Source organism: Tripterygium wilfordii, chromosome 14, assembly GCF_013401445.1.
Source record: "Tripterygium wilfordii isolate XIE 37 chromosome 14, ASM1340144v1, whole genome shotgun sequence".
NCBI lineage: Eukaryota > Viridiplantae > Streptophyta > Magnoliopsida > Celastrales > Celastraceae > Tripterygium > Tripterygium wilfordii.
The window spans coordinates 5,635,555-5,661,449 of record NC_052245.1 but is presented as its reverse complement, the minus strand read 5'-3'; the positions used below and the strand labels follow the sequence as shown (position 1 = coordinate 5,661,449).

General features: G+C 36.8%; 3 protein-coding genes across 3 annotated transcripts; all 3 read right to left on the bottom strand.

The window, feature by feature from the left end:
* Positions 1-4,908: 4,908 nt before the first annotated feature.
* LOC120014158 (probable LRR receptor-like serine/threonine-protein kinase At3g47570) lies at positions 4,909-14,051 on the bottom strand. The gene is made up of 8 exons (XM_038866080.1): positions 13,973-14,051; positions 11,022-11,116; positions 10,282-10,921; positions 9,897-10,195; positions 7,664-9,707; positions 7,161-7,520; positions 6,883-6,984; positions 4,909-5,232 (listed from the first exon to the last, which is right to left on the bottom strand). Exons 1-7 carry the CDS (start codon positions 14,049-14,051, stop codon positions 6,962-6,964), a joined length of 3,540 nt encoding a protein of 1,179 aa, XP_038722008.1. The 3' UTR covers positions 4,909-5,232; positions 6,883-6,961.
* Positions 14,052-14,175: 124 nt separating this feature from the next.
* LOC120014157 (probable LRR receptor-like serine/threonine-protein kinase At3g47570) lies at positions 14,176-18,120 on the bottom strand. Its single transcript, XM_038866079.1, has 3 exons — positions 17,398-18,120; positions 14,483-16,936; positions 14,176-14,339 (listed from the first exon to the last, which is right to left on the bottom strand). The coding sequence occupies exons 2-3, from the start codon at positions 14,820-14,822 to the stop codon at positions 14,176-14,178; spliced, it is 504 nt and encodes a 167-aa protein (XP_038722007.1). The 5' UTR covers positions 14,823-16,936; positions 17,398-18,120.
* Positions 15,091-16,626, bottom strand: LOC120014156 (probable leucine-rich repeat receptor-like protein kinase At1g35710). Its single transcript, XM_038866078.1, has 3 exons — positions 16,404-16,626; positions 15,733-15,842; positions 15,091-15,450 (listed from the first exon to the last, which is right to left on the bottom strand). The coding sequence occupies exons 1-3, from the start codon at positions 16,624-16,626 to the stop codon at positions 15,091-15,093; spliced, it is 693 nt and encodes a 230-aa protein (XP_038722006.1).
* Positions 18,121-25,895: the final 7,775 nt, after the last annotated feature.

Below are 25,895 nucleotides of genomic sequence, written 5' to 3'. Positions count from 1 at the left end.
AGACGAGTTAATGAATATGAGATGAACACCAAGGCTTCGGAATTCCCTTTGGGAAATGAATTGCAAATAAACAAATTCACACACACATTTGCTAATTCGGGCATAACAAATCTGTACCTAAGTCGATTTTAGCGCACTTAAGCCAAATCTCCCAAAAATTGATTACTAGCCATCTTATTGGTCTAGGTAAGATATTCCTAAATACATTCTAGCCATCTTATTGGTCTAAACATGCAAAGGAATTCATGAAGTTCCATGGAGAATAGGAATCATATAAATTGTCACCTAATTAAAGAGAGATACATTCATAGTCAAGAGTTTCAAGAAGCATAATCTACTTGACATATTACCGTCTGAGCAAATTCTTCAAACAATTTCATCCAAAAACCTAAAGTGTTGGCGAAACACAACAAGCATGAAGAAATTGCAATCAAGCATAGAAACACAAGATTTATACCCAAATCAACTCATATATATGTAAATCAAATCATACACAAAGTCATCAAACCTAAGGCTTCATCCTAGCCTTGGCAACAGTGGTTTAGTTACACATAGAGAGAGAAAAACACAGAGAGAGAAGAGAGTGGCATGAATAAACCCCAAATATTGAGATAATCCAAGTTGGGTTGAAGAATTCATCCTCCAAGCTCCAAGAATCCCTTTTCCCTCTGTTTTCGCTCTCCATAAAGTCTATTCGAAGTGTCAAAAGTCTCTTGCAGCTAGGGCAAATCGTGAATTAAAGCTAGCCCAAAAGTTGTTTTTTACGCCTATGCGTGTTGAATTCATGCCTAGGCGTGCCACGCCTAGGTGCAAGCTCATATTTTCGGTTCTCTTCAAATCAATGCTCCCTAGACTGGGCGGATGGAATTATTCTAGGCATGCATAAATGCTGCGCCTAGGCGCACCTCACCTAGGCGTGACCCTAGGCAAACTTCTTCACCAAAATCTCTGGATCTACCCTGGGAAACTTCAAATTTGAGTGATTTTGAAGTCTATGAAAAGATTGAGATGTCTAGTTTCCAATGCCTTTTGTTTTGATCTATTCTAATAACTTTGCAGAAAGTTATGACCATTTGAACATACAAAGGTCGGTAGACATTCTCTTCAATTCAGCCATTTTTTTGCCGCTTTTCATTCCAATCAGCAATCAACCTATCAAAATACAAGTCAAAACATGAACACACCCATTATTTATCAAAAGGAAGCCTAAGAGGGGGAGATTTCTACCAAAAACAATAGGTATTATCGTACCTATCAGTTGTGGATTCGAATCCTACCCCCTCCCCAAACCCCTATTTCAAAAAAATCTATTTCATAGATATATTGAACAATTTCTCTGAAAAGAAGCTTCATACCAGCCAAAATAGAAAGGGTTAGGTCAAACAAAGGTAGTCTCCCCTTGAAATAAAATGGGACATACTCTTAAAATGAATATCCTTTTGAAATAAAAAGGGATTTCCAATGTGAAAAGATTGTGAAAGGCGCCATTATAATAAAGAAAATATATTAAAAAAGGGGTTGTGATTTCAAAAAGTTTCAAGAAGGAGAGCTAGATTTGAAAATCTATGAAATTGTGATTTATGAGCATTATTTTTGCTTAGAAAATAGCAAGCTCTTGAGATACACACACTGATCACGGTTCACATAACTTGCTTCATTTTTCATGACATGCTTTCAATAGAGCTTTGTTCAATCTTTTTGAATACTTGATATTATGATAACATCTTATCTGTGTATAATCAAAATTGCATTGATAGGTTTTAGGTAAAAAATTTCATCTCTGATTGTGTATTGTACTGTCTATCGAGTGATTGGAATTTCTCTTCGTGAGTTTTATACTCTTGAATTCTTTTTTTTTTTGTCTTGTGTGAGAATTTTCTTTGGAGCCAAATTGATAGCAGCTATGGAGTATCTTCAAGATTTCCTTCTAGAGTTGATTAAGGACAGTTTTGGTCTTTTCTCCAAATGGTCTGACTGTTTTCAAATCCAAATTTAATTAGGCACTCCTTTTCGCTCAAGTTATTTGATCTTGGGAAACCAAAGCGTCTTATTAGGCTTAACTTCTCCATGGTTTCCTATTCTCAAAACAACTCTCAATTGGTTCACATTCAAATCCCTAACTGCTTCTAAGATAACACAAACTGGCTGAGGGTTTTTTGAAATCTCGCATCTGTTGTCGTTCTGCCCTGTCTTGTTGCTAACTCAAAAATCTTGAGTTTCTTGATGTAATGGCGAAGACAAGAAGACCAAAAGAGTCTTCCTCCACTTCTGATGTAACCCCAGACAAGAAACAGCAAAAGACGCCTGGTCCTTCGTCTCCTTCCTCCTCTCCCTCATGGTTTATTGACACGGTGGGTACATCCACGTTTAAAACATTCTTCAAGGATAGACCTTAAAACACTGAGACGTCTTTTCCGTACTAGACTCTGGGAGACCCAGACAATACACATGTGATAGAATCAAGATTGTGGAAACCCATTACTTGCCTTACAAGACCAGTATGTGATGATATGGTATGTGAATTTTACTCTAATCTTGTTGAGCTTGATGATTCTGTGTTTTTTACTTAGTCAAAGAAAAATGCTTTTTTTTTACTGTTGATTTGCTGGCTCTTGTTTTCAATATTCATAAGGCAATTGAACCAGAGTTTGATACCTTTACTGTTCATATTGATCCTCCTCCGTCTGAAACCACTCCTATCTTCGTGAAGATGGAGGTTCTTTTGTTGGGACTAATTTGCCCCATAGATTTCTGAGCGTTTCTCATAGACTCCTACATATTTTTATCTGCTCCAATGTCCTCCCCATTGAACATCACGAGGACCTGAATGAACGACATTGTCTTTTTCTCCATGCCATCCTCATTGGCAATTCCATTTGTTTGCCATCTGTGCTATTCTCTCACACCAGTCCTCGGACAGTTTTGTATGCAAACTATTCTTCTCTTCTTCACTAGGAACTGTGTTGGTGTTCTTATCCCTACTGGTTATGATAGTATGAGTGGTTCGACATTGGGTGTTGAATGATAATTGTATACTAGAAGGCCTTAGATATTTTTGTGCCATTATGCTTGTTTTGTGTGGACTATTGTACAATTTCATGTATCTTGATGTAGGTTGTTCTAGTCGTGCTTCTGGATCTAATCAAACAAGGCATAAGTATTCCAACTCAGCAATGAGGTGGATGGATCAGAATATTTTATGTATAATGGGCTACTGAGTTTTTGTAATTAGAATACTAGAATAGAGCTAGCTTTAATTAGAAACTCCTTATCTAGGCTTTTGATTAAGGGAATACTTGTATGTAAAATTTCCTAGTTTCATGTTTTAAGGAAGCTTTTTAAAATTAGGTTGTGTGATTGAAGTCTAATTAGGAAACTTGAATCTTAGAAAATTTGTAGTCTAAGGCGACTAGGGTTCCTTGAAGACTATATATACGTGCCGTCTGAGACATACAAAACACCGAAGTTTGTGCACAAATACAAAGCAGTTTCTGTTAGCTTTGGAGTTTCGCTTTATATGTTTTCTTGTTGAAGAAGAGCCTTGGCATGAGACAGCTCTTGGTGGAGTGGATCACTTCTTGGTGGAGTATGAAACAACTTCTTCTCAACTTAGAGGCTTTGGTTGTGGTCAAACTTTGAGCAGCTAATGTACTTGTTACGTCTAGGAAACATACGCTGAATAGTTGATGTACTAAGGTATCTTAGGGTTAGATCCTTTGTAATCTTTATTTGTATAGTGGATTGTTTTCGAGGTTGGTTGCTTAATAGACTCGAGGTTTTTTTCCTATTGGGGTTTCCTTGTTATTTCTGTGTTTTGATTATCGTTTACTTATTCCGCACGTTCCATAGTATTTGACTAACAGTTCTTGAAGAAGAACACACTCTCAAACTGTAAAGATGCTAATATTGCCTCTTCATTCTAGCTGCATGCAATAGTACTAGAATCATGTTAAAAGATGCAACTTGATGGCTTATTTTATTTTAAGAATACTTAGTTCGGCAGCTCGCTCCAAGCCCTATTGAAACAAAAACAAGAAAATTCTAAAGATAAAAAAAATTCTAAAAATAAAAAAAAATGTCAAAAATGACAAAGTCGGGTTAGTCCCACAAATCACTACTATTGATATTCCGAAAAAGTCAGAATCGACGAAACACGTTCCTGACTTCTAATTAAAAAGATATAACATAAATGAAATATTGCTAAAATAAACATTAATTTGGATGCCTAAACGATGAAATTTGGCCAAAAAGTGATGGAGCCAATATCATAGCAACTCATCGAATGTGAATCGATGTTTTGAGTCAGCCTACCAAATTTCACGTAATTCTGAGTTTTAAATTTGTAATTTCTAATAGACAATTTTCTATTTCGGATGATCCAAAAGGTGGAAAAAAATTTCAACACCATGTCCTACATCACAATTCCATAAGAGATGACATACAAGTAAATTTAGCATCAAAGTTTTTGTCTTCTTTATTCAACAAGTTGGCATCCACTGCCCCAATTAGCACATATGCTAATGACTTTCCCCCAAAAATTCAAATTCATTTCCCCAAGGAACATTTCATGATCTCCACGTCATTTGTAAGAAGTCTAGGTTGAGTACCGTCTGCATCAAGAATATTTACCGAGACTAATGTAAAGAAGCTCATGACGCGCATATTGGAAAGAATTAGAGTTGGTTTGTTTTCTATTTTTTATTTTCTCTTTTCATTTCTATTTCCTAAGAAGCAGAAAACATGTTTGGTATAAAATACTAAAAAGCTGTTTTCTATTTTCTATTGATCATATTATTTTTAATTAAGTATAATTTAAAAAATGAGAAACATCTACAAAGAAAAGGCTACAAAGTCTACACACACATACATATTACACACATCTGCAGCAAAGTCTACAAAAACAAAGGCTAATAATAGCAGCTGAAGGTTGCTGCAATTCTTTAATTTATTCATTAGAAGAAAATCCCTTTTCACCACATATTCAATCCATAACAACTTGAACTAAGATTTATATCTAATAAATCCTCTTCTAAACTATGAACTAAAGTTTTAAAGCTCATAAACCAATCACTTTTAGTAGCTATCTCCTGGAGCATAGTATATATCTTAACTCAGCCTGCATTTGAGATCTAATCTCCGCCTTCAATTCCTGGCGTCTCTGCTTGGATGTCCTCTTGCGTCTCTCCATTTGAAAATCATCCAACTTCCTCAGATTCAAAAAAGATTTCATAACTGCACGATAATACCAATTTGGCTACATCAATCCAGTGAATAACACATTATCATAGAAGAATTACTCTGCATTCACTTTACTACGTCAGGTCATGCTAATATGTATGCTTTTAACCACAAGGATTCCATGCCAGCCATGGCGCGATCATGAACATTTTGACACTAATAATAATTTTACTACCACCAATTCTGATCAACGTGTCACTTAATTACAAATGGCTAGAATCATTGAATCAACCAAATAGCATTCACTGTTTCATGTCTTTAATTAAAAGTGATGCACATATTATAACCATCCAGCCCATCATGTAATTCACCACGCAATTCAAACAAGAAATGCAATTTGTTTTCTTCTTCTGCAGATCAGGAAATAAACACTTAAAAAAAGATCACAGATCACAGATACAAAAACCTAACAAAAGATCAAAGCACGTATCCAAGAATAAAAGGAGGCATCTGTTAAGATTATGTCACGACCGTTGTTAGGCGACGTCGTTTTGTGGTTTTATTAGAGCCGTGGATGTGAAGAAAGATCTGAAGGCTGAGACTTGCTTTTGGGGTTAGATATATATTACTATTGTAAGCTAGGGTTGTGTTGTTGAGTAATGTTTTGTTGTTATCTGGGTTAGATTGGAGAGCCGCCTCTCTCAAACAGGCGTTGTCTTGTCTCTTATAATCTGCTGTATCCAGTGAATATTGAAGCCATATATCTATATATATCCCATTTCCGTTTCATAGCTACTGCTGACTTGGTGATTATTGTGTTATAGTGCTGTGTACACTGGGTTGTGTAACAGATTACATCTCTCTCAATTTGGGGCTTTCAATGGAGACTAGGATATATGAACACCTAACAAAGATCAAAGCACAGATCAATGATCTCAACAAAGTAAAGGAGATACAGAGGAGATACGAAGCAAAGAAAAGAATACCGGATCTTACCAGATACGAAGACGAAGCAACAATCACTCCGTCTTTTCAGATTTCTGAAAACGTCTAAATGATGTTTTCTATATTTTCAAAAAATGAGGATTCGTTTTCTAGAAAATGAAAATGAAAATAGTAAACCAAACACCATTTCCATATTTTTTAGAAAAGGAAAACAGAGAATGCTGGAAAATACTCAAAACAAACAGCCTCTTAATGTCTCCATTTGACCTTTTAACAATAGAAAAAAAAAAAGACATGCCTAATTGCTTTCTAGTAGATGGAAAGATTAAAATGATCAATCCTTGAAAGCACCGAAATACAAGCAATTACTAAACTTTTCTCTACAAGATGTTGTGCATATATGACTTGAAAAAATATTGGCTAATGCTTAATTCTCTATTCCTATATTTTTTCTTTCGGCACTTCAATGCCGTAAGGGGAAAGTCTGAATTTTCTATACTTGTCAAGGAATTGCATTCTGTTCTTACAATTAAGCTGTCTTTCTTATCAATTGAAGAAACTTGATGCCGTAGTTTAAACACCGTATATATTGTACTCGAACACTACCAATTTCAGACTTGATGGAGTTCATTGAGGCATTTAATCAAACATGTCATGAACAAAACAAAACAAAACAAAAACTCACAATCAAGTTCACTTTACATAACATCAACACTACTTTGGCCAAAGAAGCAACTCGCAGAAAGAACAACTCTATACCAATTGAAGGGGAGCCCATTTCTCAGAAGCTATGACTTATTACGAGTCTAGTTCCACCCAATGCCCATTTTCTCAAAAGCTATGATTGCCTCCTCATTCTAGCTGCATAAAATAGTAGAATCGTGGTTAGAATATCCTTTTTCCCCCTAAAAAAGTAAAAGATGCAGCCATTCCATGGCAGTTAAGGGGGAAATATATTATTCAAGTGTTCATCATATATGCATGTAACTAAAAGTTTCATACATAAAAAGAAGAAAATTAAGGGAAAGAAATCTCACATCTTGTGTTACGCTCAGCTCCAATATTCTTCAACAACTTTTTCTTGATTTTTTTGAGCATAGACAAGGCATCCCTCATGTTTATCCGATCTTCTGGTGAATCTTCCGTGCAAGCCAAAGACAATTCCATAATAGATGAAATACAAGTCAATTTAACAACAAAGTGTTTGTCTTCTCTATTCATCAAATTGGCATCCACCACTCTAATTGGCGCATGTGCTAATAACTCTTTCACCCAAAGTTTCAAATTCAGTTCCCCAACAAACATTTCATCAGTAGGTTTCTTTCTCGTGAAGGTTTCCATCAGTAAGATACCAAATACATCGCATCTTGTAGAAACAATTCCCTCCGATCCATACTCTGATAATATTGAAATTGTTAGTCATCTCAAGATTATACCACAATACTCTATATGGAAGGAATCGAATTACATAAATTAAAAGAACTAAGAATAATTTATGCCAAGCTGAACCTAAATGATAAAATTTATCGAGTATTATCACCTGGAGCCATGTATCCAATTGTTGCCAATGTCATTGTTTGTCTCATATCTTCTCCTTCACCCAAGAGTTTGGCAATGCCAAAGTCACCAACATGTGCCACCATATCTTCATCCAGCAGTATGTTGCTGGGTTTTAGATCACAATGAACAATTGGTGTTGAATAGCCTTGGTGTAGATATTCCAATGCAGAGGCAACATCTTCCATTATGTTTAGCCTTTGGACTACATCCAAGAACAAGTTGTGAGAATACAACCATTTTTGTAGGCTTCCATTAGGCATGAGTTCCAATACCAAGGCTTTGAAATCCATGTTGTTTGTGCAACTACTAATAATCTTTACAAGATTTCGATGTCGAATGTTACGCATCACTTCACACTCGGCTTCAAAGTTCCTAAAAACTCCCTCTAATTGCAAATTGAACACCTTTATCGCAATTTCCTTTCCATCTGAAAGTAATCCCTTGTATACAGAGCCAAAACTTCCAGTGCCAAGCAAGTTGCCCTCACTAAATCCATTGGTTGCCAGTTGTAGTTCCAGATATGAAATTCTTCTCCATGTTGCCAAAGGTATTATATTTTCTTGTCTTGACAAATTTTGTTTCATTTTTCGGCATCTTAGAAGAACAATTATAACAAGCACCACCAATATTGCGAATGCAAATACTGTGGGCAAAATGTATTTCAACAAAACTGGCTTGGATCTATTTGTTCTGATAGATTGGCATGGTGGGACTTGAAATCGGGGTAAGCCACAAAGTCCATTGTTGGACACAAACGATTGAGCTGAGAAGTTTGCAAACGGGCCAGACTTCGGAATTTCTCCTTGTAACTTGTTGAAAGAGACATTAAAATAGTTCAGATATGAAAGTTTCTCCAATGACTTTGGAATCACTCCAGAGAGGTTATTCCTAGAGAGATCCACAGTCTCCAAGCTTGTCAAGCTAACAAATGATTCTGGAATGGGACCCTCAAAATTATTTTTTGCAAGTAAGAGTTTCTTCAGATCTTTTAGTTCCCCAATGCTACTGGGAATATTACCTGACATTTGATTTCCCGACAAATCAATTGCGGTAAGGACCTTCAAACTTTTAATTTCTGAAGAAAGGGAGCCACTCAAAGAGTTCGAATTTAGATAAACCTCTAAGATATAAGTTAGGCTCCACAAGGTTGTTGGAATAGCGGAACTCAGCTTGTTGGAGCTCAGGTTGAGATATCTCAGACTTGACAAATTGTCAATACATGCAGGTATTGAACCATTTAGCATATTGTCACCAAATGACAAAGTGTTAGACTTCTGTAGTTGACAAAGCTGTATTGGAATCTGTCCTTCCAATTGATTACTATTCAAATATAGCCCTTGAATATTCTGTAGTCTATCGATTGCAATTGGAACTGACCCAGTTAGCTCATTTGCTGAAAGGTCTAGCATTATTACGTTGCTCAAGTTTCCAATTTCCATGGGAATGCCTCCTTTAAGTCCGCATTTTACTAGAAAAAAGCTCTCAAGTACCGAAGAGAAATTGCCGATAGAACTTGGAAGAATACCATTCAGTGGATTGTATGATAAGTCAATATGTCTTAAATCCAGGCAATTCGTCAGAGGAGAGAGAAATTCCAGCTCGTTAGGAGATGATTCACCAACCAAGTCATTAAATGCAAGGCTAAGCCACTGAAGGGATCTCAAGTTGCCAAGATTGGTAGGAATATTTCCAGTGAAGGAGTTATTTAACAAGTCTATCGCTGTGAGTCGGGAAGCATTGGAGATAGAGCTTGGTATTGGTCCGCTAAGTTGATTGTCCAATAGACGAATTTCCTCAAGGTTTGGAAGAGTACTGCCTATGCTTGGTGGAAGATAGCCTGTGAGGTGGTTGTCTATCAGGGAGAGTATTCTCAGTGTTGAAATGTTGAAAATACTAGATGGAATGCTGCTGTTGAGGTGGTTGAAATCCGCAATTAGTATCTCCAGGTTTTGTTGGTGCCCAACCTCAAGGGGGATTGTACCTGTAACAGATGTGAATGATACTTCTCCATTCATCCACAAATTCTGAACACATGATTATTGAAAAAGTCTACAATAATAAGATCTAAACCTAATAACATTTCACAAGGTAGAATATAGCAATCCTTCTATGAACTTTACCACAAACAAAAAATTTACTCTATTGACATGTATATATAGTGGAGGGATGTACTAAAACTGTAGAAAAATATAGAACTTGATAAAAAAAAATACGTTGTTACCTTTCAAGTAATTCCGACCGAGCCATAACTCCTCAAGTAGAGTACAATTTCCAATACTTTTGGGTATCCCTCCTGTGAGTTTATTGTCACCAACAGAAAGCCACTGAAGTAGAGGAAGATGGAGGCATATATCCACTGGAAGACTCCCAACTAAACCATTGCCATACATATCTATCTCTTCTAGAGAAGACATGTTGAAGATGAAAAGCGGAATTGGACCTCCGATTCCCATATTTCTCATGCTAAGTTTCTCCAATTCAACAAGATTACCCAGTTCTTTTGGAATGTCACCTTCAATTTTTTATTATTTTATTTTAAATTGTCACGAAACAAAAATAAATATGCTTTGGGATGACCAAGTCAGGAGTCATACATACCTTTTAAGTTGCTGGACCTTAGAAATAACCACTTGAGCTTAGTAAGGTTCCCGATACTCCTTGGTATGGTTCCAACAAACGTGTTATTTGCAAATGATAACTTCTCCACTTCTGGAAGACTTTTAAACATATTATCTGGTAAAGAGCCTGAAAGTCTGTTGTCATCCACATATAATACTTTCAGGCTGGGAAGCTCGCCTTCCTCAAATGGGATGCTCCCTTCAATAAGGTTGTTGCCTAGATCCATAATCTCCAGCTTTGACATGTTGAACAGGGAATGAGGGATGATACCAGAAATGCTATTATTATAAACATCAATTCGCTTGAGTCGGGGCAGTTTTCCCAACTCCTTTGGTAGAGGCCCATGAAAATTGTTGAATGAAATGTCTAAAGAGATTAGGAATGAGAGATTTCCAAGGTGTGGAGAGAGTGTTCCTTGGAGCGTCATGTTCGAAAGATTCAAGGCATTGACCCTTCCATGGCGTGCATTGCAAGAGATGCCAACCCATCGACAAATGGGAGTGGAGCTCGACCAATTTTGTGCTAAGATGTCGGAGGTTATATGAGCTTTGAAATCAAGAAGAGCGTATTGATCAGTGGTAATGTTAGTCACAACCTTAGCTGTGCTAATCACCATGAACTGAACCAACAGCAATGCAACCAAGTAAAAAATAATACTCTCCATGAATGATAATTATATATGTCAAGCACAATGTATGTGGACAAGCTGAGGTGAGAACTATATATAAAAGAATAGCAAGGAGAAGGTCAAGCACAATAATGGCTCCAATATTTGCAGTGGTAGACACATGAATGTCGTACTCACTATTGTACCCTGTGTGTTTTCCATCACACCGTGGAAGTGAAGTCCACAAAAGCGAGATGCTTTATACTAGGCCGCGTCAAACAAGTTATTGAAATATAGTTCGATCATGACTTCACATCTTCCTAGTAATGTAAGTTTGCTTTCCTTTTTAGCCTCTGGTTAGACAATATTTTTTGAGAATTAAGTAGGATGGGTCAAGTAGGGAACACTATTTTCACCCCTCGTCCAACGACTATAAGGTTTCTTCCTCCTTTGTTGTTAGTCATCTTGAGGGGTAGAATCTTGTTCCGATACCAACTAACGTGGTGCGAATGTACGGATAAATTGACTAATTCACGACTAAGCCAACATAACTTGAAATCCATGAAGAAAATTGAGAGAAACCTCAAAAATATTATTAATTCATCAATGATCTCTACTTTTGACAAATGGCTAGAGTCCCTATAAATACTAAAAATAAAAAAACCCTAATAAAATTAAAAATACTAATTTGACTATAATTCTTATTAACTATTAAAACTTCTAATAACTCTATTAGAAATAAACTTCTAATAAGAATAGAAAAATAACTAAACTAACTCCTAAAGGAAACTATTAAAACAAAAATTACTTAGAGTGTGTTTGAATTGAGGGATTTGGGGGAAAGGGAAGGGAAGGGAAGGGAAGGGAAAGGAAGAGAAGGGGTGAGAAGGGAAGAGAAATAGAATGAATAATACATTTTCATCTATCATGTTTGGATAGATAAAAAAAGAAAAGAAAGAAAATTAGTTCAATTTATTAATTTATCCTTATTTTTATGTTAGAAGTGTCATGTATAAGGATAAAATAGAATTTTGACTTATAAATAACTTAATTAGTCATCCATTCCCTTCAAATGACTCCATTTTGAGAGAAATAAGTTTGACAAAAATTTAATGAAATATTCCCTTCAAATCTCTCTCCATAGTTTTTTATAAATTATCCAAATAAATGAATGTCCATTTCCATCCTCTTCCTTTCTCCTAAATTCCTCAATCCAAACATATTCTAAGAGTTTATTTGATGGGGCGACGATTCCACTCTGAAAACGTGTTTGGTGGGGCGACAATTCCGCTCTACCAAATAGAGTCGATTCGTGAACGGATCTGCTGGAAAAAAGGTCAATATTGGAGCTTCTATTCAAGCGCTTCACATATATATTTTTATAAATTCCAAAAACGTGGGGTCCACATATGATTACAGGACTTAAAAGTTTTTTTTGTGAAAAATAAAAAACATGGGACCCATTGTACGTATACATATTTAACGATATTTTATATTTATAATTACAAAAGTGGGCCCACTTTTGTTATAAATTATATTTAATAAAATAATTATTTATAAAAAAGTATTTTCAGAATAATATGATAAAATAAGTAAAATAATAAACAGAAAATGAATTTAATAATTTATACTTAAAATGAATTTTAATAAAAATTATATTTAATAGATTAAATTTAATATTAAAATCATAAAATATAATATTATAGGGGTTTAATTCAACAGTTTTTCCGCTAGCATCAACTTTTAATTCTCCAAATATTTTACAACATATTACACAACTTTAAGCTCAGTTTTTTTTTTCCATAACTTTTTCATTAGTATTAAAAATCAATTTAAACGCTCTACCAAACACAATTAATAAAATAGAATAGAAGAGTCAATATAAGTAAAACACAAATAACTTAGTCCACAAGAACTTTCCACATGCATACAAAGGCATAGAAAAATAAGCTTTCAACTCTCAACGGTCAATTCTCAACATTAACGACTAGTACAAACTGCACTAATTGTGGTGGGAATTTGTTGGAGAAATCCACACCAAATGTCCCACATTGGAAAAAAAATGATGAAAGAGTGGCGTACTTGGTGGGAATGGGAGGACTTGTATGATCTTGGTGGAAGAATACTATTTGTATGGTTTTGTAGTACCAAATGTCCCACATTGGGAAAAAAATGAAAGAGTGGCGTATTTGGTGGTGGGAATGGGAGGACTTGCATGATCTTGGTGGAAGAATACTATTTGTAAGGTTTTCTAGTCAGTGGAAAGAAGAAAATGATTAATCCACCGAAATTGCACCAATCACTAAACTTTTCTCTACCAGATATTTATCATACACATGACTTGACAAACTTTTTAGTCATTCATGAGCAGGGTCAATATTGGCTAGAGGCTTAATCTCTACTACTCTGAATTTATTATTGTATTCCTATATTTTAATATTCGGTAATTAATTCAATGTTTAAAGGAGAAAGCCTGAATTTTCTACACTTGTTAATGAATTGCATTATGTTCTTATAATTGAGTTTTCTTTTCTATCGAAGGAAGAAACTTGATGCAACATAGTTTAAACACCGTATCTATTGTACTCGAACGCAACCAATTTCAGACTTGATGGAGTTCATTGAGGCTTTTAATCAAACATGTCATGAACAAAACAAAACAAAAAGCCACAATCAAGTTCCCTTTACATAACATTAACACTACTTTGGCCAAAGAAACATATCCCAAAAAGAACAGCTCTACACTAATTGAAGGAGATTCCATTCCTCAGAAGCTATGATTTATTAACTTAAGAGTACACGTCCACCCATTTCTCCGGTGGCAAAGCCACGTTATATTGAGGGGGCCAGCTCAAGAAAAAAATTACTAACTCTAATTATATTGTAATTTATGCAACATGCCCCCTTCTTGTTTAAAATCATGATCATGGTTGAAACAAGAAGACATGTGACAATTATTACTTATCATATTTTATTAAATTTTGATTTTTAACGTTTCTTTTTTGTACTTTGGAAGATATATGACTGATCTAAGAAGAATAAAATAGAGAAAATGAACCTCACATCTTGTGTTACTGTCTGATTTGATATCCTTCAACAACTTTTTCTTGATCATTTTGAGCATAGCTAAGGTATCGCTCATGTTTATCCGATCTTCTGGTGAATTTTATGTGCAAGCCAAAACCAATTCCATAAGAGATGAAATACAAGTAACTTTAGCAATAAAATGTTTGTCATCTCTCTCCAAGAAATTGGCATCCACCACTTTAGTTAATGCATGTGCCAATAACTCTTCCCAACCTTCCAAATTCATTTCCCCAACGAACATTTCGTCGATCGGCTTCTTTCTCGTAAAGGTCTCCATTAGTAGGATACCAAAAGCATAGACATCGCATCTTGTAGAAACAATTCCCTCTTATAAATCCATACTCTGAAAAATATTGAAATTGTTAGCCACCACAAAATTATACCACAATACTCTATACGGAAGGAATCAATTACATAAATTTAGATGAACTAAAAAGAAGCCATGCTAAACTCCACCTAAATGATGAATTTGTTGAGTTGTATCACCTGGAGCCATATATTCAATGGTTGCCAAAGTCATTGTTAGACTCATATCTTCTCCTTCACCCAACAGTTTGGCAATGCCAAAGTCACCAACATGTGCCACCATATCTTCATCCAGTAGGATGTTGCTGGGTTTTAGATCACAATGAACAATTGGTGTTGAATAACACTGATGAAGATATTCCAATGCCGAAGCAACATCTACCATTATGTTTAGCCTCGGGACTACATCCAAAAAGTAGTTGTGAGAATATAACCATTTTTGTTGGCTTCGATTAGGCATGAGCTCCAATATCAAGGCTTTTAAATCAATGTTGTTGCAAGTTGACCTCAATAAATCCATTTGTTGCTTGTTCCATATAGGAAATTCTTCTCCATGTTGCAAGAGGTATTAGATTGTTTTGTGTTGGAAACTTTCGCTTACTTTTGCAGAATCTAAGAAGAATAATGACAAGGGAGACAACCAATAACACAGATGCAATAGCAGGCAAAATGTAGTTGAAAAGAAGCATGGAAGCTGGCTTGGGTCGTTCTATTTTGGCGTCTTTATCATTCGACATAAATGATTGAGCTGAGAAATTCACAAAAGGTCCTCCCATTGTAATTTCTCCTTATAACTTACTGAAAGAGACATTGAAAGAGCTGAGACATGAAAGTTCCTCCACCGACTTTGGAATCACTCCAGAGAGGTTATTGCTAGAGAGATTCAAAGTAACCAAGCTAGTCATGCTCCCAAGTGATTCTGGAATCGGACTGCCCCAAATTAAATCATTTTCTACAAGTGAGAGATAACGGAGATCTTGTAGTCCTCCAATGCTACTGGGCATATTACCAGATAGTTGAGTCCCTGACAAACCAATTCTGGTAAGGACCTTCAAACTTCTAATTTCTGAAGAAAGGGAGACAATAAAAGAGTTTAAATTTAGGTAGATCTCCAAGATATAAGTAAGGCTCCACAAGGTTGTTGGAAACTGGAATAACAGAACTAAGCCTAGCTATTAGAGTTGAAGTCGAGATATCTCATACTAGAGAGACTGCCAATACATGTAGGTATTGATCCATTTAGCCAATTGTGACTAAATGACAAAGTATCAAACCTATGTAATTGACAAAGCTATGATGAAATCTGTCCTTGTAATTTATTACTATAAAGATACAACAGCTGAAGCTTTTGTAATCCACTGATTGCAGTTGGAACAAACCAATAAATTCAGTATTTGCAAGGCTTAGAAGTATTAAGTTGCTCAAGTTACCAATTTGATGGGAATGCCTCCTTCAAGTTCGCAATGTTCTAGAACAACATCTTCAAGTGCTGTAGAGAAATCGCCAATATAACTTGGAAGAATATCATTCAATGGATTGCCTGATAAGTCAAGATGTCTTGAATTCAGGCAATTTGTGAGATAAGTCAAGTCATTGAAGGAGTTATTTAACAATTCTAGTATTCTAACTTTAGAAGCATTGGTGATAGAGCTTGGGATTGGTCCGCTAGGTTGATTGTCCCGTAGTTGAATGCTCTCAAGGTTTGGAAGAGTACTCCATTACACCACAAGCTTTTAGCAGAAGATTCTTGAAAAATTATATATGATTAAATCTTTCATGGTCTAACTAACAAACGTAAAAACTTGATAACGTTTCACAAGTAGAGCCATGATTCTATCAACTTTACCAGAAACAACAATTTTATTTTACTGACACGTATAAAAATGCATGCATGGCATGTACTAATTAAAGTTGCATGAAAAATTATGTGATTACTTTTCAAATAATTATACCCGGCATAATTTACAAATTTATTTGTAAGGTCATCCCGTACGTTGCAGGGGCTCCTGACTAGTGTATATAAAATGCTGGCATGACATATACTAGTAATTTTATAAAGAAAATGACAGAATTATTTGATAAATGTTGTGTATGTGGTTACCTTTCAAGTAATTTGGGGCAAGATACGACCCCTTAAGTAGAGTACCATTTCCGACACTTTTGGGTATCCCTCCTATGAGCTTATTTTGACCAAGATTAAGTAGAGGAAGATGTTGACATGTATCCTTGGGAAGACTCCCAAATAAGTCATTGCCTTCTAGATAGATTGTTGTAAGAGAGGACATGTTGAAGATGAAAAATGGAATTGGACCTCCAACTCCCATGCCAGATAGGCCAAATACTTCTTGGTATGGTTGCAACAAACAAGTTGTTTGCAAACGATAAAGATTCAAGCGCAATGCACAAACAAGTTGTTAGAGGGCCATGGAAATTATTGATTGAGATGTTTAGATAGATTTGGAACAAGAGACTTCCAAGGTGTGGAGAGATGCTTCGTTGGAGTCCCATCTTTGGAAGATTTAAGGCAGTGACCCTTCCATGGCGTGTGCTACAAGAGACACCAACCCATCGAGACATGGGAATGGCACTCGACCAATTTTGAGTTAAGATATTGTAAGGATCAGATCATATGGGCTGTGAAATGAAGAAGAGCTAATGATCAGTGGTGGTGTTAGTCACAACCTTTGCTAAACCAGTCAAGAAGCATTGAACAAACAAAAACGCAACCACATAGAAATAAATATACGACGACCCCATTTAAGAAATGAAGTGTCTATCAAGCATAATACGAAGAATCTGAAATGACAAGTTAAATAGATGAAAGAATAGCATTGTCGGTCAAGGAAGCTCATGATGCATATTGGACATGCTTAAATCTTCTTAACTCTAATAATTGCCTTTTACTATTACTTATTAGCATTTTCGGTCGCTGAATGCACATCACGAGCTAATATACCAGCACAAACCCACAGAAAAATTCCAAATTATACTTCATAGAGGCATTTAATCAAACGCGTTATGAACAATACATTGTCACAATCAAGTTTACCCCACAAAACAAATAACTTACAGCTCATGGAGAATATCGTACATACCTTAGATGTGCCGCACAAAACAACTGCGAATTAGAGAAAAACAATACGAGATTGATCCTGATCCTGATCCTGATCCTTGAGAGAAAGCTAACGCTTCCCTACGATGCTCTGCATACATATATGTCATTGTTTTACTTCCTTTCCTTTTATTGTTAAGGGTCTCTTGGGGCTTCAATTTAATTGATTGGATTTGGGCCTCATGTTATCACGGGCTTCAACAAAGTTACTTACATAAGTGATAAGGCATTGAAAAGGAAAAACACAAAATTGGAACTCCTAATCCTAATGCTGTGGAAACTCAATTCAATGCCCTCTCCTCTGTTATTTTCTTTTTGACTAATCATGAAACCACATGTTCTCTCGTCACATGTCTATCAACCAGCGGGGAATTGCGTATTTTATGAGTTAAGCGTAGACCTCTGGCCTTGCCATTTCATGTGTGTTTATTTTGATCATAAGTTCTTGGTGAACATAAAAGTTCTATGTAATATCTTGACAATGCTATTGATCAAGCCTTTCTACTCGAGCAACCATTATTCCCCGTTTCAGAGTTCTCAGACTTAGTAATCTTGAAACGAAACGTCACAGTAAAAGTAGTAAATATGAGAAGATCGAAACCTAATAACACAGATGCATAGTTAAATACACCAGGCCAGGCCTTAGACAGTCCTGGATTCTTCTTCTCTTATATCTTCAATAGGCAATGTGAAGACGCTAATATGATTGCCTCCTCATTCTAGCTGCATCCAATAGTAGAATCTCGTTAACCTTTCCATGGCAGTTAAGAGAGTTAAGAAAAAATTATTCCGAGTGTTTCATCATTTATATATGAATGTAACTAAAGTTGCATATCTAAGAAGAAGAAAATTAAAGAAAAGGAATCTCACATCTTGTGTTAAGCTCCGCTCCAATATCCTTCAACAGTTTTTTCTTGACTTTTTTTAGCATTGTCTGTAGGGGCAAATTGTTACAATCGTTGAAGGATCAACTTTTATCTCTGTGGGGTCCGTCTGCAACTTCAATCCTACAAATGTCACAACAAGAACAATCATGAAAGCTCCTCAACCGGTTTGGGTGGTGTCGGTCGTGGAGGCTTCTACAATCAAGTCAGTATTTGTCAAAGATGGAAGACCAGCTATGGTTTCTGTGTTTTGTCTAAGTGTATTTTGTGAGGGTTTGGGAAGTATGGTTCTTTCTTTTTAGTTCAAAATGTTTCAATCCCCCGCATATGGTAGGGGGGGTATTTATAAGAGAATGAGGATCAACCTTGAGAATTGTGTGTTACGTTCAATATTCCATTGGATCAAATTGTATAAAGTGGATGTACAAAAGTCCATTATCTCGGTTGTGTCAGGGTTGACAGGTAAATAATGAGATAAGGTTTCAATATGAAACGAATACGACAAGTGTCGACTAAAGTATGGATGGAATAGTAGGCGGTATCAATGAATAGATATTTACACGAAAGAATGTCATACCTAGGGATATGAGTCTGTCACATCCATAAATGTCAGTTGTAAGCTGTATTGGTTGAAACTACTTTACAGGAAAAGTAGTCCACGAAGTGGCATTTGTACGTGCAAGCGCCCTTACTATATTGGCGTCTCTACACGGGCGCCAATACAATAAAGACATCTTGTAACCTAGTTCCTGCTTTGGGAAACGGTTACTGTAAACATAACAAAGTAAATGACCTAAAAGACATTTAGCTGCAAGTGTCAGATATGGTGTCAGATGACTACTACATTACTTAACGATGATGTAAAGATCATATATGGGCCTCACAGTGAGCCTTAGGTTGGGCCTAGCTGCAGTGGTCAAGTCTGTGGACTCAGATTGTCCTACTTGATTTGTCATTACATGACCGAGTGGGGTCACACCATTTTTGGCAACTACAATTGTCCCCCACTCTCTAAGCATGAAAACGATTTCATCTTGGAGAGTAGTGATGTATCCCTGCAAAGAATAAGAAATAATTGAATAAGTACAATCTGTAATGGAATGTGTAACACAGACAACCCGAAATGTTGCGTATATGAAACGTATCCTAAAGAGGCATATATAGCCTAGTACGACTTCATTTGTTTGACGCTGGTGAGATACAACTTCGTTTGTTTGAAGTTATATGGTGCACAACCTCGTTTGTTTGAGATTGACAAGGCATAACTTCGTTTGTTTGAAGTTATGAATAGCCAGCATGGGCGTTAGCGTAAGAGCTAGATTGGAGTCATAGCCGTGGCCAGTATAGGCGCTAGCATGTTGACTAAACTGAAGCTGTAGCTGTGACTAGTATAGGCGCTAGCATGTTAGCTATCTGATGAAACCGAATCTAATTTCATATGTATCAGGATATACGCAGCTGAATGTAAGTGCTTGCACTTTTTTACATGTATGTCTTCAACTGATTTCAACTCGTTTGGTCACGTAATAGCGTGCACAACCCTGCTGTTGGCTCAGAAAACATTAGTTTGATACACAGAAATAACAATTAAGGAGCAGTTGTTTATATGCCATTATACCAAAGACAATACTGTATAGTCGCCATCATACTAAAATAAAAATGAAAACCGACGAAAACTATTAAAAGAAATATTTCGTATCACGTGTCCATATGAAGCGACAGGTATTTAATGCAGCTGTCGTGCACAGTAATAATTTGAATTTTTACGGCAAGTGTTTCTTGGGGAACACGTTTCGAAAACCATGCATCATGATGGATTTAAGGGTATTTTGGTAAACGTATAACTCTGAAACTGAATAATTGTATTCATATTACTTGGATAAAAAGTTCTCAATCATAATTCGTTGGAATTGTTCTGGATTTTACGAAGACGCAAAGAGAAGAAATCAACCACCACACATACCATATCAATTGAAGGTAACTCTCATCTCCTTTTGCCTTAAGTTTACATTGGGTAGAATGGCTCGACCTAGTAATCAAGAACCAGAGAGTGAAGAGGTATTTGGAAGGGGTAGAGCTTCCGCTGGGAAAACCAGAGGCGAAAAAGAAAATAGTGTTAACTATTCGTGGACTGGGTCTAGAAGTCAAGAATCAGGTGATGGCAAAACCGAATCCAGTGGCGTTGTTGATAAAGATAAAAACTCAAAAAGAAACGGCCACATTGAAGGACCTTTGATACCAAAGAATTTAAACCCTAAGTCGGTCTTAGCGGCAAGTGATATGGAGTTTTTTCGAAGGGAGTACAAGATTCATCCATCAATTGAGATCAGACCTGGTGTTGATACGAAAGTAGTTGATCATCAAGTCCTTGGATGGTCACCATTTTATATGCTGTCGTTCACCATAGGGCTGAGATTCCCCATTCCAAATTTTCTTGTGGAGGCCTGTAGAGTATGGAAAATATCTCCAAGTCAATGGATGTCCAACAACCTCAGAATCCTGCTAAGTATAGAATGTTTGGCTGAAAAGGAAAACATGGAATTTGAGATTAATGAATTGGTGGTGGTATATTACGCCGAGGAAAGCGGGCCTGGAAGGTACTCCTTAGTGCGACGGAGAAATAGACAAGACTTAATTCTTGACACTGTCTCTAATGACCATAGTGGCGGTTGGAAAGACAAATATATCCTTGCTAGGGGCACCCTAGTATATGGGCTTCATGGAAACATAAATTTGAATTGGTCTAAGGCTGATAGTAAGTTTCTTTTCTCTTGAATCTATAAATAACTATTACTGAATCTTATACACTATTTCTTTGCAGTGTCGCGGAATTTTCTGACCAAATGGAAACCCAGCTCAGAGGTACTTAAACGAGTAGGTGCATTCTACAACTTAGGAGAGCGCAAGAGATCTCGCAAAAATATTCTGACACCTCATAATTTGAAGTGATCAGCACTTTGGAGATATATCAGTAAGCGTCTTTGAGTGCATGAAGAAATATTTCATTTTTCACAGTCAATATACTTTATGGAATTATTCTCTTGTTTCCCTTATGTGCAGGTGACGAGATGTTTGAAAAGGTCTTTGTCGATATAACTGATGCTGATGACCTATATGAGGCTCTAATGCAAGATGTCGAACAAACTCAGAAAAGTCAAGAAAACTCAGGTTTAGGATTTGATACAGCTAAACGTGTGGCGGAGGCATCTAAGGCTAAGAAAGTTGGGAAAAAAGAAAAACAGCTGAAGAGCATTCTGAAAGGAGATCGAAGAAAAGAGAAGATCCTATCGGCAAAGGAAAAGGAAAAATCACTGAAGCCAGTAGGAAATCAGTAACTGAAGTGGCGGCTCCACATGTTGGCGATGGAACAGAAATCCCTAGAAAACTCCTTCACGACACCATAGTATCAGGACCTAGAGGTCAGGGTGGCGCTCCCATTATGACCGCCATGTCCACATCTGCTGCCATCATTCTGGATGACGAAACGGATGAGGATGAAGGTGAAGGAGACACAATTCCTTTAATTAGACGGCTTCCCAGAATCAAAGTTGAAAGAGTGGACTCCACTGAGCCAGTGGAGTACTCAGGACAGAAGACCGTGGGGATTTCGATCCAGTAATTATTGAATGTGTTGACACAATCTTGGAGACCGAGACCAAGGTTGCTAGAGGAGGAACTATGGCAAGTGGATCAAGGACTGAGCTACCGCCAATGGGCGATCGAGAAGAAGATGACACTACCCAGAGAGAAGATGATATACAACCTAGGCTTAGTTTGGACGTCACGGGGAGTGAAATGGAAGAAATATCTATATGGGGTCCCCAAATCGTTGACTGTTTCCTCTGCTCCTATGCTTCCGCCAATAGGTATCAGGAAATTTGTCTTCCCTGAAGATGCTAGGAAATTGGGTGTTGTGCCCTTACCTAGTCAATTCAACTACTCAGTGGCCTATTGTTTTACTGTAAGTTTCCAGATATGTTCAATGTAATAATCATTTTAATCGGGAGTGTCCATCCTTTGCACCTCTAATTTGATATGTATCGTATATGACTGATTTTACATCCTTTGCACCTCTTACAGGCTCTACAGGGAGTATTAAGATCTGGAGAGAATGCTATTGATAATTTGGCCAAAGAAAGAACTAAGAAGGAAAGGCTAGAAGGCATAGTAAAATTGTTAGAAGACAAATTATCCAGTACCACTGCCTTACAAGAAGAAATAAGGCTTCAGCTGGTTGGAGAGAAAAGTAAAAACTCTTAAATGTCTGCTCAAATCACAAGGTTGGAAGAAAAACTGAAAGAAGCAAATGAGCAGCTATCGCACTCGGCTGAATCACTGAGTACATAGGAGAAGAAAATTAATGATGATGCATAAAAGGCCAACTAGTTTGAGTCAAGAATTACTCAGGCAACCAAGGATGCTCAGTACTTCAAAGATTGCTGGAAAGGAGTCACCAAGCAACTGGAGAGTGCTAAAAGCAAAGTAAAGATAATGGAATCCCAAATGCACCACCAGTCTAACAAGCTTGGCGACGTCTCCAAAGAAAGAGACCTTCTAAAAGATTCATTGGCAGCGCAGACTCTAAAGATAGCAGAAAAGATTGAAATGGCCAGAAAAATGGAAGAAAACTACATCATCAAAGTAGGGGCCATGGGAGGTATTGGACAAGTCATGGAAAGGTTCAGAATGCTGACCCAATACAAGAACAATGAACATCATAAATGGGATGTAGATTTGCTGCTCAAGAAGGCTGTAGTAGTACTAGAAAACTATCAGCCTAACCAAAAATGGGTTATCAACGAAGAAGAGCCTGAAGACACTGGCACTGGAAAAGAATTGGTGCCTCCAGAATGCAATATTCCTTCTGCAGAACAACTACCCGAAGAGGCTGTTGAGCCGCTAGTACACGAGAGTACTGATACTCTACCTGCTCCTGATACCGTAAGAGTGGAACCTCCATCTAGGCCTCTGATCCTTGGGATCGAAGCCTCAACTCCTCAGCCAGAAGCCATAGACCCAAACATTTCACGTGCTGACCTTCCGTTGAAATAGCAATGGCAGAGACTATTGAAGAAACCAATTATTCCTTTGATTTAATTCCTAGTTATCCGTAGCAACAACCTGTCATTTCGCGCTTTATTTCTTCTTAATTTTTCATAACAAACATTTATAAGTATTTTTGTTATCAGGACACCCTATTATTGTCCCCCAGTTTTAGTTGGACTTTTTAGGACGTAACTCGAAAAGTTCAATTTAAACTTTAGTAGTTTACTTTTAGGTACACTGGTACTGTTGAAGATGGGACGTTTACCTCCCAGTATATCCATATCTTTTGGAACAGTATTAGACCTTGACCAAATGGTACTCTAAGAGTTAAATGTTAGGGTGGCCACAGGAAACTCGTTATAATGCCAAATGGCCCATAAATCTGACAAATGGACTTAAGTGATCGAGAAATCCGTAAAAGTTAAGTTACGAAAATAACACAAGGCTAGTCTATATAAGAGACAGAAAACCAGCGTGAATTATAGGATGTTAAGAAGATCGGAAAAAAGAAGTTTATGATATCGGTGCCGATGTTCAATCTACACTGTCAGTTCTGGCAAAGTCCATGCAGGTTGCCTACTACTGACGGTGGGTTTGAGCATCAATGCCTTATATCATGGTGCAACCAAAATCCGAGCTTAGAGCTAAATGAATAGGTCACCGTATTAGTCAGTCCAACTAGGCTTTAATGATAAGAGAAAAGATAGTAAAGAACATTCCAACCATGGTCACATGTTTTGGCGACGCGACGTTTTAGCGGTGGTACGTGGTAAAACTATCTGCATATCTTTAGATATGCATCAACTTATTTTAATTGTTCTAAGCATTTAAGGTTGGGTGAACCTTTGTCCCCCATTTTAACTACATTAATGACATGCACCAATTAGTGTAATATGGATTTTCATTTATTAATGTTTTTAACTCTTTAACGCTAGTTTCTGAAGCCTGTTACAATTCTCTAGATTAATTGAATTTAAAGACTAAAGTTTTTAATACGTTATTGACTTCTTTGTCTACATTAAATGTTTATGTAGAGATTTTATCGGTTGGAAAGTTAATCCTAATTCTTTGATTACCACAAAGAATTAAATGCAGATTTAATTGTAGGTATGTTCGAGAAGATAAAAAGGTAACATTCTTCCCTTTATAAAGCGCAGTGTAGAACGACAAAAAGATCATTCCTCTAAAAACTTAGTTCTGATCTTATAATATGGCAGCCTCTCAAAGCTCCGTCAACTCTCCATCAGATTTGGACGATTTCAAGGATGTGAGTTCCTATCTCCCCCTTGACTACCGGAATCCTACAGAGTATATCACTTATCTGAAGAAGGAATTGAAGGAAATGGACAAAGATATGGAAGATTATGAAGACAAGATTGCAGAGCTTACCAAGGCTCTGCAAACTATGGGGAGCACTCTGTCGCAGCTCCATGAACTCGCAGAAATGCGAGCCATGGAACAAGACGTACAAAAACTTCAAGACTCTCTCCTTAATCTCTCTGTTTTGGTTAAGGAGACTGTAGAAAAAATAAACGAAAGTTTAAATCTATGGTCTTCAAAGTTTTATGCAACATAACTTTTATTTTTAATAAAATTATAAATTTTTGTTAATATTATTTGTTATTACGATAATTTTTATTTATATTTCACAATATAATAGTGATTCAGCACGACTTTACAGAAAATAGCAAATAACAAATAATAATAAAGCTTTAAGAAATAAAGAGTATAAAAATTCATCAATTAAAAAAGCTTATCTGTAACGACGGTGCCCCTATATTTTGACGCTTGAACATCTTGTTGAGTCGTGGAACTTCATGCTATTCAGTTCCTACACTTAAAGGAACAATCAAAGGTAGTCGATGGGACTCCCATCGACACGCCGATGCTTAAATCAGTCCATATATTATTAACACACAGGTTACTATGGACCGTACATTTTAAATAGGTAAGGCATTTAAAGAAAATCATACAAAAAGTCATAACATCATAAAGACAAAAAGTCAGAGTTTTTAGGAATGGTACAACTTTAAGTCAATGGCGTTCGAAGGATGTAAGATGGCTTCACCGCTTTCCTTGCGCAACTTGTAGGCGCCATTTCCCAACACTCTATCAATCAAATACGGGCCTTCCCAATTTGGACCCAACTTCCCAACATTCAGCTCCCTGGTATTCTCAAAAACTTTGCGAAGCACCCTATCTCCCTCCTTAAATGTTCGAGTTCAAACATTTTTGTTGAAGTATCTTGATACTTTGTCATGATAAGCTGCTGTTTGTGTGAGCGCTCGGTCTCTGAGTTCATCAATTGTATCCAACTGATCATTTAACTCCTGCCAGTTTCGCTGTTCATTTGTCCACTGGAATCTTGTAGATGGAAGCCCAGCTTCAACAGGTATAACAACCTCAGATCCAAAAGCAAGAGAAAATGGAGTTTCCCCTGTAGGCGTCTGTGAAGTTGTTCTATAAGACCACAACACTCCTGGTAATTCATCAGCCCAAGCTCCCTTGGCCTTCTCCAAACATTTCTCCAGGGTTTTAATCAAGGTTTTGT